General features: G+C 36.9%; 2 protein-coding genes across 2 annotated transcripts; one reads left to right on the top strand and one right to left on the bottom strand.

Annotated features, from left to right (window-relative positions):
* The first annotated feature begins 4,855 nt into the window (after positions 1 to 4,855).
* On the top strand, positions 4,856 to 8,418 carry LOC132189783 (hydroxyproline-rich glycoprotein family protein). The gene is made up of 3 exons (XM_059604572.2): positions 4,856 to 5,327; positions 6,141 to 7,332; positions 7,889 to 8,418. The coding sequence occupies exons 1-3, from the start codon at positions 5,289 to 5,291 to the stop codon at positions 8,101 to 8,103; spliced, it is 1,446 nt and encodes a 481-aa protein (XP_059460555.1). The 5' UTR covers positions 4,856 to 5,288; the 3' UTR covers positions 8,104 to 8,418.
* Positions 8,419 to 10,614: 2,196 nt separating this feature from the next.
* On the bottom strand, positions 10,615 to 17,174 carry LOC132189374 (histone deacetylase 19). The gene is made up of 7 exons (XM_059604098.2): positions 17,031 to 17,174; positions 15,819 to 16,354; positions 13,931 to 14,371; positions 13,025 to 13,255; positions 11,667 to 11,737; positions 11,518 to 11,575; positions 10,615 to 11,052 (listed from the first exon to the last, which is right to left on the bottom strand). Exons 2-7 carry the CDS (start codon positions 16,344 to 16,346, stop codon positions 10,957 to 10,959), a joined length of 1,425 nt encoding a protein of 474 aa, XP_059460081.1. The 5' UTR covers positions 16,347 to 16,354; positions 17,031 to 17,174; the 3' UTR covers positions 10,615 to 10,956.
* Between the last annotated feature and the right edge of the window lie 231 nt (positions 17,175 to 17,405).

Genomic DNA, 17,405 nt, shown 5'->3' with positions numbered 1-17,405 from the left:
TTGATCTAATCCCAAGTCCAGCTTTCATTGAGATGACTATTAATGAAAGCCCTTCAAGCAATTGCGATTTTGTCGTAGCTTTTTGGATCAAATGAGAAAAGAAAAGGAAAAAAAAATAAAAATAAAAAAAATAAAATAAAAGCGTTTTACTTGCTACTGCTAGTTCCTTGGGCTAATGCCCATTTTATACCAGGTAATTGTGGTTTTAAAGATGAGTGGAAAACACACCAGGTGATTTTATGGTTTTAAGGCAGTGGAAGTGGCAGCAAATGAATGGGGTTAGTTATATTTCTTGCATGCAAAAACAACTTATTATCATTGCTAGAGTTTGAACTCTAGTGGTTTTTTTATGACAATCATGTAACCCCAAATCGCCAGTGGTGTTAAATGTGGTCAATTACTTATGCAACTCTAAACCGTTAGTTGGGGATTACGGTTAGCCAGGAGAAGCTGCATGGGAACATTTTGTCTTGTGCTATTTTTCTCTACGAAATCTATAGATTACACCCGAGCTCCCTGTCTTCTTTATTTAGTTTGTTTCCCTTTACGTTAGTTTTTGTGGTTGCAGGAGTAGATCAACTAGGAACACCACCTTACCTGCTGGGCGGAGGTCTGTTTGTGTCCTCTGGCTCTGGTATGTTTCCTTTCCCTTCCTATATCATCGTTGGTGCTGTATATTTCTTGCGACGCCCAAATTTTTTGACTTGAATAAACGATGAAGGTGGGATCCGAAATATTTTACCACATGGCAATTATCAAGCAAGATGCTGACGGTTGATGAAACGTTTTTTTTTTTTTTTTCTTTTTTGAAAAAAGGAAAAGACAGAATGAGTGGCCATTGTGCAGAGGCATTGGACTCGCAAACGAGAATACATTGAACAATATTTATACCTTTGAACCACTGGTCCAGCGTGGCTGTCCTAGACCAGCTTATTTTCCAGTCTCATTGAACTGACAAATATGATTTTGCAAAAAGCTTTAGTAACTGGTGATGACAACCATTAATCAAAAAAGAAAGAAAAAGCTAGCCATGAAAATCAGTTTAACCATAAATTGGTTCTTTACAGATCCTATTTGATGCGACGATTCAAATTTATATATATATATATATATATATATATATATATATATATATATATATTTGTTTATGGGAGCTCGCGACATTGTTCTGGGCTTTCGTGGAAAAACTGATTTTCACTTGGTTGAACTGGCAATATAAATTACCAACTTTTAAATACAGAACTCATTTATATATATATATATTCGTTTCAATTGGTTGAACTGGCACTATAACCTGCACACAATGGCTGTTTTCATATCATTTTTGGTTTTTAGTACCCAATGAACAATTTCCTCTTTTTGCGCATCAGCGTTATAGGATTATTTAACGCACCATCTTTTGAATTTGAATCCCTTGCCCAAAAAGAAGGGAGTGTGAATAATATAGGGGAATTGTAAGAAGGTTTTTTGTCCGAGTAAGAGAGCTCTCTTGCCTTTGCAAAGGGCCCCACAAGTGAGCTCTTTGCTCGGGCAAGGGAGCTTCTCTCACACACCCCTGCCCAAAGATGGAGGCGGATTCTCAATTGTAGGGATCCCTGGGATCCTGCCCCATGTTTTACACCTTCCTTTGCATATCACATTAGACGTGTGCAAGACGTATAACGTTGAAAAAAGAAAAGAAAGGAAAACTTGGTTAAGTGTGCTTAAATGAGGATAGTTTACAACCCCAAAAAATATTATCATTTTTTGGCCTATGAGTGTATTAATTTGGTTGCATGCATGTTACTTTGCTTGTAATAGTCCCTAGCTAAGTTGATTGAGTGAAATGGCTTGCATTGCACAAGTTCTTAATCTTGACATTGCTTAATCATCTTTTCTCAAATTAAGCGTATCAATCTGATGTGCCTCACAATTTTTCTAATTTTTATAAGTAACTCCGCCTGTGTTTTCTTTAATCTCTTGTATTTACACAGCCGGTCCCAAGCCCGGATAAAGGAGGAGGGTTGTGAAAGTTCGTAACACATATGAAAATTGTGTTCGTATATATGAATATAGATTCTAGGAGGCTTTTTGGATGGAATTGAATGTTAAAGAGGATTGGGGTTGGACTTTAGAGTAAGGCTTTGTCCTGTGTCATATGTCCCACCGGACGCAATTAGAAACGCATGGCACTTTCAAATTGTGTCCTTTGCGTATAGACGCATGACACAAACCAAAGCCTAGACTTGATTCTTGACAACCTATATGAGTGGGTGCAAACAATATGCTCAGCTAAAATTAAGATGGAATTCTATGCTTCAACAAAAATTTATAGGATTGAGACGGGTCCTTGTTAATATTGTGAACTTTCCATTTCCAAGATATACCAGAGAAGGAAATGGTTATTACCGGCAAGAAATTGGTGCTTCCAAATGGATTCAGTAGAGGATGTAGGGATACTGGCTTGGTACCAACTAACCTGCTGGAGGGGCAACCCTTTTATCCTCTCTCACTCTCTTAGACGCGCACACACCCACACATGGGGATTATCCATTTTCTTAATCGGGGATAAGGAAAAGCTAATATAATCTTGAGCTATATTTAATAGTTTCCTCGAGCTTTATGTAAGGTTCTATACATCAGCAAATTTAGTCTTTTTTTCTTTCTTTTTTTTTTTTTTTTAAATCCTTAACATAGAATTATGTTTGGTTTAAATTCAATAGATGTATCATGTATCTAGCCTATGCAGGCTTGCTCAAAGACCACCTTTTTGGTTCAAGATGAACTGCTTCTGCTCGTGTGTAACCCGTGCATGCAGGGGCAAGAGAATGGAGGCTTTCAAGTTTCAAGTGTTTTCTTCATGTAGAAAGGCACTGATTTTTTTTTTTTTTTTTTTTTGTTGTTGTTGTCTTTTATGATTGAACTAACTCATCGTCATGCGGTGCTTCATTGTTGTTGCCTTGCAACTGACTCAAATACAATAAGAGGCATGGTTAGAAGTTAGAACAAAGAGAGATATCATTTAACTAAAAGATTGTTAAACCCAAATAATTGATTTATCTTTTCATGTATAGATATGTTAGGATTGTTCTAATTTTCACTTGGTTAGTTATTTGTTTAGTCGCTCAAGATTCAAGAAAGAAGATTGCGATATACGGTAATCCTTAACAATTTATACTTAACTTTGGAGGAAACAAAATTTATTAATGCTATGATTAACATTATACTTTGTGCTTTATAAATGCTCATCCATGACATTTTATACTTATCGTGGAACAAAATTTATTTATGCTGCAACTAATATTGCAATTAGTGTTTTAGAGAATTCTACCTCTCGTTGAAGGGTCCCCATTCTCTTCTTGAGAGCTCTCCTCTCCTCTCCTCCTTTCTCTATTTGCATCTCTGTCTTTTTTTCCCTTTCTCTCCTCTTCTCCTCTCTTTTTCTCCCCCCATGTTTTGTTTTTTTGGCTCAGCTAACCCTTTTTCTTCTTCCCTGTACGCCCGTTCACCTGCCTTCCCCTCTTCCAACTCCCACCCTTCCCCACATATTTGGCTTTATGTGTATGCGTTGTAATTTTTTCAATGATTTAATTCTTAGTTTTTTATGAGAAAGAAAGAGAGTGAATTAAATTTAAACCGTTAAAAAAACTAGTTTTTCTTTACAGCTCCTTAACCAAATGGAGGCTACAAGCATGCCATTTGTTGGGCACCCCCCTTCCCTTATTGGACATTGCAATGACCTCCTCCTCCAATGAGCTCGTGTGGCTGTCTGTATCATGAATTATTTAAAATCATTTCTTTATAGGGTTGGAATATTAAAATTCTCAATTCCAGCGTGCACCATGCTTAACCATTTTTACTGGTAATTGATAGAAGTTTAGATAGATAAAAGATGAAATGAGATACTATACGATGCGATTCATGTGAATTTCATGAGAGACGGTTTAAAAGCAATATAAATATAAATGTCAAAAGTTTTCATATTCACTTTGTATTTTTGTATTTGCATATTTTATTTATAATATCATAGTATCAGCCCAATCCACCGAATAAAAGAGAGGAGTGCTCATTTATATGATGAGATACCATTATGAAACTCTTGTGTAGGGGCTTAACATGGCCCGATAAAATAAATACGAGTTTTTTTAAATTGGCCATGTGTAACTAGTTGGACCATATGAGCTTTTCAGCTCGGTTTGATATCTTTTTTTCTTTTTTTCTCTCTTAAAGTGATATCAAGAGAAAGTTAAAGCAAACATATTGAATAACTAGTTGAGATTATATCTGAAAATGAGATGTCTAAGATTTAATTCTATTAAATCATTATTGATTGGGGTAAGATAGTATTTAAATCCAAAAGCTACAGAAGAGAATGGCTGTTTGAGTAATTTTGAATTGGGATAATGTATTTATTATTAAACTGTTAGAATTTTATAGAAATTAGAGGGGTTTAAAAGATAAGTGGTATGGGGCCCAATTGTTCCAATAGATAAAGTGAATTTATCATTCATCCCTAATTCAGTATAATATAATTAAGTAGTAGTATTAGATTAGATTATTAGTAGGTGCGAATAATTAATTAAGGCAAGTGAAATGTGAAATGTGAATCGCGCAGGAAAAAAACTGTATAAAAGGAGCATCATCGGCTTTCCATCTTTCAGCTATCATCCGGTCGGTCCCACTCAAGGCCTTACCCGACCAGGACCAGCCCACCACCACCTCCTTAAAAGCTCTAACTTTAATGTAATGTAATGCCATATCTCTTTCCTATTTTTCTCTTCTAGTCTTGCTCATATATATATATATATATATAAGAAAGTTATTTATTGTACAGATAAATAAAAAACTGGAAAGAATTGCCAGTCCCTCACTCAGTCACTCTCTCTCTATAACACTCGCACAACACGCTGGGGTCATTTTCTTTTTCGCCTCTCTCCCATCTCCATCGCTTGAATCTTTTTCGCTTTTGTCTTTCCTTGTCCTGTAATTAGGAGTATTAATTATTTTTTATTAACACCCTTTTATCTTTTTCTTTTTCTTTTTATTACTGGTACTAACATTTAATCTATATAAATATATATTTTGATCCGTCTTTCTCTCCCTCTTTTCTTTCTCTTTCTCTTTCTTGAGAGCAAAATCTAAATGGTGTCAGCTTCTGGTTAAGGAAAGGAATGTGAGAATGGTTTTTGGGTGTTGGTTACTGGACCCTAACTAACAACGGAACCACATCAGACCACTATCTATAACTATTAAGAAGAGAAGCAGAAGAAGTAGTAGAAGAAGAAGATTACTCCCTCACTCACTGCTGTATGGGTTCCGAGCAGAACAGATTCCCTCAGCAGGAACGGGTAAAGCCTCTCTCTTCATTTCTCTTTTATTTTTCTTCTTTGTTCATTCTTTTGCTAGTATTTGGATCCGTTGGGGGGTGGGTTCGATTTGGCGTCAGATCTGGGTTGTTCTGAGCACAATTCCAAGTAGTGTTTGGGTTTTTACATTTCCCATTTCGTTTGGTTTTTCCACTCAAAAGGTCAAGCATGTTCTTGTCCAGATCTGGGGTGGCAGCCATTTGATTAATTTCTGAACGCTATTCTTTTGTTTTACTGGTACTAGTTAAAGACTAATGCTACTGGATTACACTTGGAAAGGCTTTACCCCTGCTCTCAATTTGCTTTACCATAATACAATGAATGCTTCAGTCTCTCAGAGTGGCCATCAGATCTGATGGACACTCTTCTTGGGCCAACAATCGTAAGATCAAGACAGTCCTACTCAATTTTTAATGTTTATTTACAAATTTAATTAGTTGTCGACGTCATTATTTTTTTAAGCTTTCTTCGAGTTCGATCTGCAAATTATACACGGAACCTTTCATCTTCTAAAGGGACTAATACAGCTGAAAGAATTACCCATTAATAACTATGATATTGTTTTAGATATCCATTTCTTCTTCTGCCTTTGTTAGATTGGGTTCTTTTTTAAACTGCTAATTGTGCCATCAATTTCCCTGTTGCCTTTATGACATTTTGCGTTTTAATATGCCAATATAAACTATTTTTTTCAGGAAAAATAGTATAATATCTTGTGTAGCTAAATTCATGCAGAAGGCTTTGCCAATAGGAATGTTAAATAGATTTTGATATAATGCTCAACTGTATTGACAGCGAAAGAGATGGGGAGGATGTTTGGGTGCATTGTCTTGTTTTGGCACACAGAAAGGTGGAAAGCGAATTGTTCCTGCATCTAGGATTCCTGAGGGAAATGTAGCAGCTGCCCAGATAAACGGTCCTCAAGCAGTTGGGTTGACTAATCAAGCTACCGGACTAGCTCCATCTCTTCTTGCTCCACCTTCATCACCAGCATCCTTTACGAATTCTGCACTCCCTTCAACAGCTCAGTCACCTAGCTGTTTCTTGTCATTATCTGCAAACTCACCTGGAGGTCCTTCATCCACTATGTTTGCCACCGGGCCATATGCCAATGAATTACAACGATTCGTTTCTCCTCCTGTTTTTTCAACCTTTACAACTGAGCCATCAACTGCTCCCCTCACTCCCCCACCAGAGTTGGCTCACCTTACTACTCCCTCGTCCCCAGATGTGCCTTTTGCTCAGTTCCTCTCATCTTCGGTGGATCTCAAAAGTACTGACAAGACCAATTACATTGCTGCAAATGATCTTCAAGCTACATATTCACTTTATCCTGGAAGTCCAGCTAGTAGTCTCAGATCACCAATTTCAAGGACCTCAGCTGACTGTTTATCATCATCTTTTCCCGAGCGCGAATTTACCTCACAATGGGATCCTTCAATATCTCACCAAAATGGCAAGTATCCAAGGAGTGGTTCTGGCAGGCTATTTGGGCTTGATGCAACCGGTGCCTCCATGGCATCTCAAGATTCTAATTTCTTCTGCCCTGCTACATTTGCTCAATTCTATCTGGATCATAATCCACCATTTCCTCATACTGGCGGGAGGTTAAGTGTGTCCAAGGATTCGGATGTTTACTCTTCTGGTGGAAATGGACATCAGAACAGGCAGAATAAGAGTCCCAAGCAAGATGTGGAAGAAATAGAAGCTTACAGAGCATCCTTTGGTTTCAGTGCAGATGAAATTATCAGTACCACTCAATATGTAGAGATTTCTGATGTAATGGAGGACTCATTTACCATGACTCCTTTTACCTCTAATAAACCGCCCATGGAAGAAAATATAGAACCTGCATCACTGATTGAGGGACTTAAAACTCACAGAACGCAGACAAACACGCCGAGTCAAAAAAGCCTTAAATCAGGGTCAGATATTATTGATGAGGGTGTATGCTGTGGTGTGCCGACATTATGCAATGGTCACGAAGGTGAAGTGTCATTACTTGATTTATAGTTACACTATTGCTCCACTGGTTGTCAAGAAATCATGGGAAATAAAACAAAAATAAGTTTAGAAAAAGAAGTGGACCTTTTTACAACTACCAATTGAACCTTAATCTGTCATTACCGTCCAGTTCTATGATTTCATGTCAATCAACTGGAGCATACCTGTGAAGTACCTGTTTTATGCTTTGACCCATCTTTATTTCTCATGAGATAAGCATCATCAAGTAAAATTTAGCATTTTGGGGCATCTTTGCTGTAATATATACAAACTTAATCATACTTCATAAACCAACATAGATGAACCCTTGTGGAGAAGTCAAAATTTTGAAGAGGCAACAATTAATGAACATTTTTCCTACTTATTTGTTTTTTTTTTTTTTGTTTCCTTTCCAATGCTGCCTTCCCCATCTTTGGAGGATAGTTTCTGTTAGGGAGGGACCTGGACCTTTATTTCAGATTTTATTGGGTCAATCTATGTTCTATATTTCTGTCTTCCTGCATTTGCTCGCAATAATGTTCCTTTCATGCATGACTCAGATAATAAATCGCGGAGACAACCTGGCAATGTCTCTGGATCCAGTACGCCTGTTAGTGACATTCTGACTGATGAAGAGGACATATTTTCGAAGATGGAGTTATCCAAAAGCAGCAGGAAATACCAGCTAGGTTTGTCAACCTCTGATGCAGAAATTGACTATAGGAGAGGAAGAAGCTTAAGAGAAGGCAGAGGAGGGTTTGCATGGCATCACTAAGAGTCGGTGCAAAAATAGATGGTCAGTTGTTTCCCATGTGAATTAGTTTGGAGGCTTCTTTTGTCATACACTTTTGTTTGGAGTTCTCTGTGATAGATGGAATGATCTAACCTATGATCTAACCTGCTCTCTCTCTCTCTCTCTCTCTCTCTCTCTGTGAGGTGTGTGACGTGATTGATCTTTCTGATTGATGAATGTATACCTACGTTCCTATTTCCCTTGTACGTTATATAGGTGGTGCATCTAATTATGTGTATTTGGCTAATGCTACTCCTTTATACTATGGAACAACTGTTGCAACATCAGTTTAGCTGTTGTTTGTAGTGTTTTCTGCACCATCTTCAGGGGTCGTATTTGTCGAAGTCGTTTTATTCAAATAGAGATGGGAGCTTGCATGTGCATCTGTCTGCCTGTCGCTCTCCTATGGTGTCTTTATTTAGAGTCATCATGTCTAGTTTAGGTGAATAGGTTGAACTACAAACTGGTCCATTTAAATGTGTTTTCACTTTGATGAATTTGATCACTAACTTTGCAGACCATGGTCAATGTTATCCTCCCGTCAGCCTATGTTGACAAGGCTGCTGTTGAGTGTTGAGTGGGAAGAACGGCACCGTTTTGATGCCAAATGAAATCCGTATGTTTTCAATTTTTTTTTTTTTTTTTTTTGTCGCTCTTGCTGAAAACAGAATTAGAGGATACGTGATAAAATGACCCTCCTGATGGGTGATGACCCACCAGCCGCGTAGCCAACCACAGAATCTCTCTCTCTCTCTCTCTCTCATCAGTCATCACCATCCACAGCCTGCAGGTGAAGAGCAGCTACTCCAAAAGCCTTGCTGCCTGTGGACTGTAACGATTTGGTCTGGTCATCTTCCAATCTTACTCGGAATGAAAGGCGGATCTTATCTTTGAGTTTTCAAGAATGTGAGGGATTTGGGATGGGGCTTTTGGTTTAAAAATAAAAATTGCTTGCTGAATAATAAACCGAAAAAATCTTACAGTGGCAATTGGTATTGCCAAGTCTATCCTCAACGTGAAGATTTGCTCATTGTTGGCTTAATGCAGCATGGTTTCCGGATCCCCAAGGAGGAGCGGCTGGTAACGATATCAACCGATTTGGGAAGGGTTTCCCTGTAGATAAGGGAAATAGGGTATCAATAATCACTAAAAATAATGTTACCATTTACACTTTTTTTTTTTTTTTTTAAAAAAAAAAAAAAAATTTCCAAATTTAAAAAAGGTTGGAGGGAGAGACCAATTGTGGTTATTTTACCTGAGTGTGACTATAGTAGCACCAACCTACAAGGAGCTACTCATGAGGAATTTAAACGGTAAAAACTGCAAGCGCACCATTAACTAGGGCTGGCAAAATGGGTCGATGGGTTGACCCATTTATGACCTACAATCTGTTTAGGGTAAACTCAAACACGACCCGTTTAGTTAACGGGTCAACCCCACCAAACTTAGACACAACACGACTATTTCACGAGTTACTCAAAACAACCTGCTTAACCTGTTTTAAATAATGGGTTGTGTTGGGTTGACACAACATGAACCGTATAAAGTAACGGGTCGTGTCGGGTTAACACGACCCGTTTAACCCATATAAAATAATTTGTCTTGTCAAGTTTACACAACCCGTTTAAACGACACCTTAATACTTATCTAACCACTTGAAAATTTTCTTAGACCATTAAACCACCACTCGTGATGTTACACATTTATTACACCTACATTTTAAGTAACTTTTCTTTTGTAATTTTTAAATAGTTAACATAAGAAACCTTTTAAAATATGAGGTGTAAAATAAGTGATAAATGGATGTAAAGAGCAGCATTACTCAATTAAACAGAAACTACTTAAAATATTCAACATATTCATAATAAAGAATAACATAATTCAATCAAGCACAAGCATTTGCGTATAGCCCTTTGCTTGGATTGGCCATGTTACGAATCGGAAAAAGATCATAACGGGTCCTCCAGCCATGCTCTGCTATGATTCTTCGGCCGAAAGTGAGTGGAATCAGCCTTCCAGCCACCTTCAAACTTATATCGTGCCAGTCATCTACTAGTTTGTTTTGTTGCGAATTCTCAACTTAACTAACTAAAAGAATTTAAAGGAAAAGAAAAAAGGGGTAAGGGAAGAAAATGGAATACTTAACATGCCCCCAGGTCCCAGTCGAACCTGCCTGGTTTACCACCTTATCCGTCAGAATTTAGTAAAGAAAAACAATAATAATAAAAATAAATAAATAAATAAATAAAAAGTGGTTGAAACCTTGGAATAGCAATCAGGATATCAAACCAAACCCACAAAATTCTTGCCCGACAAAGCAAATGGTATATGGCGTCATGATGGCTCAAACCCACTCCCAGGGACCAGGGTGCTCCCCAAGCCCCAACCTCGAAGTCAAACATATCATGCAATTGGTTCGTATAGGATCACATGCAGAAAATATACCAACGGGACGAAAACAGCCAAGAAAAGCCTCTTCCAACACCATCCAAGTGAAGTGAAGAAACAAAACACAAAAATAATTGATAATAGAGAACAGAAAAGTATTCCCTCCCCAACTCCCAACCTTCTAGAATTAAGCAACTCTTACCATCAACGATATCATGACCTATCTTATCTATTTAAAGTTTATCCAAAACTGCTATAGCACACTGCTGGCACCTGGCAGTCAATTTTTACAACCGTTGAGATATGCACAAAGATGGGGAGAACTAAGGGCTCATTGCTTCCGAGGACCATATAAATTATGAAGAGCAATATGGCAATGCTGTAAGTAAATCCACTAAAAGTACAAGTGGACATATATTGTATGTTGGGATGTTCGGCAAGCTCTGCTTATAAGTTCATCTCAATATGTTGATCAGATGGTTTGTTCGAGTCATTCTGCTCCACTTTGATGCATGGCTCATCTATTGCCATCATATTTGATACCTGAAAGCGACAAAAATATATAAGGGAGATGTTGACTCAATGGACTCTTTCTATGTAAGATAACTTTACCTTCACTAGGTCTAGAAGTCAACCTATACTCGCAAAACAGAATATTACACACTTTAGGGTGTGTAAAGCATAATGCTACAAGTTACACTACATAAATACAGAAAAAGAAAAAAAGATGATATCTTTTGTAAACTTCTAACTACCCCCAACTGGAGAACTTAAATGACATTTCACAGGTTCCCAATACAAAAGAAAAAGGGTCAAAAAGAAAACAAAAAGGACAATAGGGCACCTCTGACACACCATTTCTTCAAGTTTAACATCAGAGAGATAAATTACCACTTAATAAAACACCAATCCAGAAAAGACAAAAAGTTGGCTCAAGTTGCCTAACTATGAACTGTGAACAAAAAAATGGTAATTACAGAGCAAAACAGATAATAGAACTTAACATACTGGATCTTTACATTCGGGTTCAATATATTCTCTCTTCACTCGACTTGGCAAAGGCTTACTGTACAACAGAGAAAGATACAATTGTTAGCAGCCTCAATAGAAGGAACACCAACAGAGAGAGAGAGAGAGATAGAGGAAACTTTGGATACCGGTCATCATCAGACTCCATGTCAGAATCAGGTTCCCATCTTTTATCTCCATCATTTTGATCTTCATCCGCCTGAATACAAGACACTTTCAGCCATTAACTTACATACCAAGTCTACATATGCAGTAATGGAGCCACAGGGTCACCAGGATGGCCATGGGTGGTTCATTTAATTTAGTTTTTTTTTTTTTTTTTTTCAAGGGTATAAGAGACATTTCACATATTTGCCGTTTGATTTAACCCTAAACTCTAACAGTAAGGGTAAAATTAAATGGCACTGAAACATGGGATTGCAAAAATTAAAAGTTCGAGGTTAAGATTGCAAAAACGCTGATACTTCAAGAAAAAGAGGGGTGGGATATATATATCAGCCTCCCCAAAGTAATTTTTTGCCTCTGCCATTGTACACATGCATATTGAAATTTGGGCAATGACAAAAACATAGTATAAGCAATCTACTACCTGTCCAATCATGTAAAAAAAAAAAAATGACAACTAACATGAGATCTTCAAAAGTGTCACACGTTATGGGGGGAAGAGCACATGAATCTGGGTAAGCTGTTCTAATCGAACTTTCTAGAGACTCACACTAGTCTATGACCATTTCATAAATTCCTTCCCCCCGCACTACACTATATAATAAGGGTGGCACAAACCATGCACCCCAAGCTACCAACTTCAAGGTTGCAGAAGAAATTTAAAATGACTAGCCACATTAAAGCACACAGCAGAAGGCCTTAGTTGATCAAATACTCTTATGGGTTTGAACATGGGGATTTTTGGGACTACTACTCATGCTAACAAACAAGGAATTTCGCTCTATACTGAAGCAAAATTTCCTGCACCTAATATCCAACACAAGTTCCAAAGCACTTGGTCCCTGTTATCCACAAAAGTTCAGGTAATTTCTACTTCTTTCCTAATTAACAGCAAAACCTGCAGATTAAGCTACAAGTATACTTCACCAAATGAAAAATTGCCAACTCAAATTCAACATCCACAGTTTTAGAATCAGACCGTATCACAATAAAAGATAGAGAACTTGGACAAGTACACCAATTTCTGATCCAACATGCACAATCATAGAATAGACAATTGGAAGAACATAGCGAGTTACATAATTATTGATTTCAAGATTTAAGCTCTGTAAGAGTACCTTTCATCCTTCTTTCCTTTTAGTTCATTATGTCATGGATAGATATTAATATTGTATTAGTTTTTAATAAGCATCAGATTAATGAAACAAGGATATAATAGTTTAGTGTTCATAATAGAAATTTGTTACAGTTAAGGCAAAAGAAGAAAACAAGGAAGTCAACACCATGGCACTTAATGATAATAAGAGATGTAAAAACGCACCTCTGGAAGCTCTGTATCAGGCGGTCGCTCTTGGAACTGGACACTTGGAGCATGTTGCAGCTTTGATAGATTCTCAAGAAGTTTTGCTCTTATCTCTTCCAATAACTGACGGGAGTTTTTATTTTCCATGTTACTTGGAGCCACATGAAGAGTATAATCTGGACCAAAGTACTCATAATATTCATGTTGCGGCATCTTATCATCAAGTTCGATCCCAAGTGCAACACCCGTCTGCTCAACAAATAAGGAGAATTCTATCAAGTGGAAAGAAGGGATTTATAAAAACTATCCATTATGGGGAGAAAAAGGCCTACATATGAGCCCCAAATTGGCAGTAAGATATTTTTGTTATTTTAATGGTCAGAATTCAATAAATAAAATTTCTAGCTCTTGCTTATTCCAATGTCAAGATTCGATATTATTCATTTTCCACTCAAAATATCCAGTGCATAACAAGAGAAACATCGGTCTAATGAAAAAAAAAATCTATCCAAGAATGATTCTTAAGGGCCAAATCAAACTCAGAAACACTGAGAAATGCAACACTCAGAAAATCAAACTTTCAACAGATTTCAACCAAACAAATATTTTTATACAAAATAAGTTAACATGTCGTAGGACCATAACTTTTGCAATTTTTTCATTATATTTTCTAATAAGCTCGTCAGTTTTAGGATAGTTGTGAATTATAGTGCACACATTTTGTTACAAATCGATTTCTTACTATTTATTATTATCCAAGTGTTTCCAAAATTCATGCCATCTTCTGGCATTTCCTAAAGTACTGTTAAAGATACTAATCCAACAGCAGCCAAAACTAAACAATTAAAATTAAGCATCTATATCAACCAATTATAAAGGTTAATCTAAATGACACTTCATCATTGCACTGAAAATATACAATACCTCATAACACCAGCAACGAGCGACATTTCGTATTGTATAACCACCTCCACCCACCAATAGAAGTGGAACATTGAAAGATCTCATAAATCTAAGACACTCTGCGTGACCCTTAATTGATAGATTGAAACACCCTAATCTATCACCTGACAAAGAGTCTGCACCACACTGTAGGATCACAGCACCGGGCCTGAAAATTTCCATCACTTTCCCTATTATTGGTTTAAACAAGGATTGGTAGCTCTCATCATCAATACCATCATCAAGGGGTACATTGAGAGAATAGTATTTCCCTTTACCATATCCAATGTCACGAATATCACCTGTACCAGGGAAATAATCTCCAAATTTATGAAATGAAACAGTCATGACTCTATCAGTTGTGTAGAAAGCCTCCTCTACACCGTCGCCATGGTGGATATCAATGTCCACATATAAAACACGCTGCATTGATATGAAATGAACAATTATATTCCAAACCATTTACATCAATCAGTAGATAATATTGCATGCCAATAGAAAAATAGTTTATCATTTGCCACACAAATGAGAGAATGTTTTTCAACTAGTCCAAATCTTAGAGTTTGCCAAATGAAAACAACAAAACTAATGATGACCATGATTATTAAGTTAGTTGGTGTCCGTAATCATTGGCGGTCACACAAGGTTACACATAAGCAACATTTTGTGCCTTATTCCATGAAATGATTTGTCATTAATTAAATCAGTTCAAGAACTACTTGAACTCAAACATGGCTGAAAAAAGAAATTTGGCTATGAGAATGACTGGCTATGCAAACGCAAAAGCCAACCTAATAATTGGTTAGTTCCAAGAACTACTGTCACACTCCAACCCCCAAATTCAAAAGCAACTATCAGACTTGTAAAGGCTTGTAAAAATTTGGGTTTTTTAAAAAAAAAATTATAATTATCATTTTAGAAGGCATCCAATAATATTGAAGTAATACTAATCAAAAGATCATTTTTGAAGGCATCCTAAGAAATCAATCCACTTGCTACATTGATACCAGTAATGCTATCATTTTTGTTAATCACTTGTATTTATGAAAATGCAAAACTTGATGATAAATCCCTAGAAAAAGGTTTGTGATTTTTGAAAAAGTGATATTAAAGGCAAAAGTAGCTGAAAGAGCAACCTAAATTTTTCTGTAGAGTAACCATAAATATCAACATAATACCACCATTAGTTGCATAATAAGTGTGTTGCACACAGATTATATCATGCTTTACTCAACATTGATGAGTAGATTCTAACTAGACATTCACCAAGAAAAAAGATTGCTTACTCGTCTCAAAATAAATAAATAAATAAAAAGTGAATAAATAGGGAGTCTGATAGGGAAAAATCACCAGAAAAAAAGGCCTTCCGCTCTTCTAAACCATAATAAATGCCTTCAGCCATGAATAACAACAAATACGTGGATTCACAACACACAGACACACAAAACAAAGTAATGACCTTAAAAGACAAAATATATAAACATGTTTATCCATTCTATGTAAAAGCTACACATCTTGTAATTATCTTCTCATCTGCAAAGAACCAGAATTCAAAATCTAACAAATAGAAAGCAAGCTTCTTCCAATTATCTAAACAAAAACAATAATAACAATAATAATGATATGAAAATCTGCCTTGCAGATTCATAAATTCAGTTCAAAACATTCAAGAATTAGAGGCTATGAGCTGTAGCTCAAATGGCATTGCCTTGACCTGTAAGAACAGGGTGGAGAATGAGGTCGTAGGTTCATGACCCCAAGAGAGGCCTTATATAACTCACCAAATAAAATAAAATATATTGAAGAATTAGTTCCATTCTCATGCATCAAAATAAACAATACTCCATAAAAATAAGAAAAGTTGACCAACCTCATGTACTTTGAGAAGTTCCAGAATTGCCAATACAATGTCATTCACGTAGCAAAATCCAGAAGCCTCGCACTTTTTGGCATGGTGCAGCCCACCAGCCCAGTTAATTGCAATATCACTACCTCCTTGGTTCAATTTGAGTGCACCAGCAACTGAACCCCCGGCATAAGTCTGACAGAATGAGTAAAGACCATCAAATACGGGACAGTCTTCACCAACGTTAAACCTCTTTAGCTGCCTCAGTTGATCTTGCTGTGTTTCCGGGGTGATGGCCCTCAGAAAGTTGACATAATCATCAGCATGGAACTTGCAAAGATCCCTATCTCTGGCAGGAGTGGGCTTCAGGACCTGCATATGTTGAAGCAATCCATAGTGGGCTAAGAGAGCATGTGTCATTCGAATCCTATGGGGCTTCATCGGGTGACCCTGTCCATAATAATAATTCCCAACCTCAGGGTCATAGAAATAGGAAACTTTTCTCTTCACCCCATCTGGCCCAGATGGAAGGGAATTGCCTCCGCTTTCCATTACGTGATCTGCAAAGAGGTGAGTGATAAAGTTAATCAAAGGATTTCCTATATGTGGGAGAATGCTTGGGGAAGGCAAATAAATCAGGACCAACAATTTATTCCAACTCTCCTCGCAAGCAAACTAGCTGCAATTGGTTCCCTTTGGAATCCCTTTTGCGGATTTGAGATAAATGAGTCAATTAATAAATTTGATTTCGAAAGTAAAGCGTGGGAAAGGCATTGAAGGTACTGAGAAACAAATGTACATCCACATATAATAGAAAGGTTAGAAGTTACTCAGTGAAAGCACATGGATCATTAGTCCTAGGTTATCCATCAGGCAATTAAAACTGACCCTGCAACCTACATCACTCACTCCAAGAAAGAAGAGGAAGACGAAGAAGAAGAAGAAGAAGGATACGAGTCGACCTAAAGCGCAGATAAAGCCAAAAACACAGCAGATTGTGCACTCATATATAAAATAATTGATATTGAAAAGGAAAGGATCATAATTACTCTACCATCTATAAAAAGAAAATAGGGAAAAACAAAAAAAAAATCAAAAGTTAAAGAGTGCCCTAATGGCCAAACAAAAAGCAATTTGAAGAAGATTATAGAAACTCATATAAGAACCTAAAAACACTACAAAAAGAAAACTAGACACAAACAAGCACGCCAAGAGGCGAAGTTGAGAAAGAAAGACCTTTGCGGCTGCGGAGAAGGAAAGAGAAGACTGGAGAAGCGCTCGACTTCCACCGCCGATTCTCTTCTCTTTTCTTTTACTAGCTTCTTTCTACTAGCGTTGGAGTATTTGTTTTGTAAAAAACCTGTTTATTTATTTAAGTTACCAAGCGACTTCCAAAACGCAAGTAACTCAAGGCTTATTATGAATCAATTCGTCCCTAAGGTATTGCCGCCACTCTGATTGTAGTCGACCTCTCACTTGACATTTATTTATTTATTTATTTATTTTGGCTAATTCATTGTAAAAACTAAAGTGATTGTAAGTCTGGGTTTAATTGTTAAATTTGGACTTGATTTTGTGCTTAAAGTTGAAAAACATAAGCTGTCCCTCCCT

Source organism: Corylus avellana, chromosome 9 (genome assembly GCF_965113065.1).
Source record: "Corylus avellana chromosome 9, dhCorAvel1.hap1.2, whole genome shotgun sequence".
Taxonomy (NCBI): domain Eukaryota; kingdom Viridiplantae; phylum Streptophyta; class Magnoliopsida; order Fagales; family Betulaceae; genus Corylus; species Corylus avellana.
Note: the sequence above shows the minus strand (reverse complement) of the source record. Positions and strands in the feature narration are given on the sequence as shown.

What these genes read in the sequence shown, in the direction of transcription:
- LOC132189783 (XM_059604572.2), top strand. Translation starts at nt 5,289, where the DNA reads ATGGGTTCCGAGCAGAACAGATTCCCTCAGCAGGAACGG. An exon ending in GATTCCCTCAGCAGGAACGG is followed by an intron (nt 5,328 to 6,140) that starts GTAAAGCCTCTC and finishes CTGTATTGACAG; the next exon opens with CGAAAGAGATGGGGAGGATG. An exon ending in ATTATGCAATGGTCACGAAG is followed by an intron (nt 7,333 to 7,888) that starts GTGAAGTGTCAT and finishes TGCATGACTCAG; the next exon opens with ATAATAAATCGCGGAGACAA.
- LOC132189374 (XM_059604098.2), bottom strand. Translation starts at nt 16,346, where the DNA reads ATGGAAAGCGGAGGCAATTCCCTTCCATCTGGGCCAGATGGGGTGAAG. An exon ending in AACTTCTCAAAGTACATGAG is followed by an intron (nt 14,372 to 15,818) that starts GTTGGTCAACTT and finishes ATATCAATGCAG; the next exon opens with CGTGTTTTATATGTGGACAT. An exon ending in AACCCGAATGTAAAGATCCA is followed by an intron (nt 11,053 to 11,517) that starts GTATGTTAAGTT and finishes TGTCGCTTTCAG; the next exon opens with GTATCAAATATGATGGCAAT.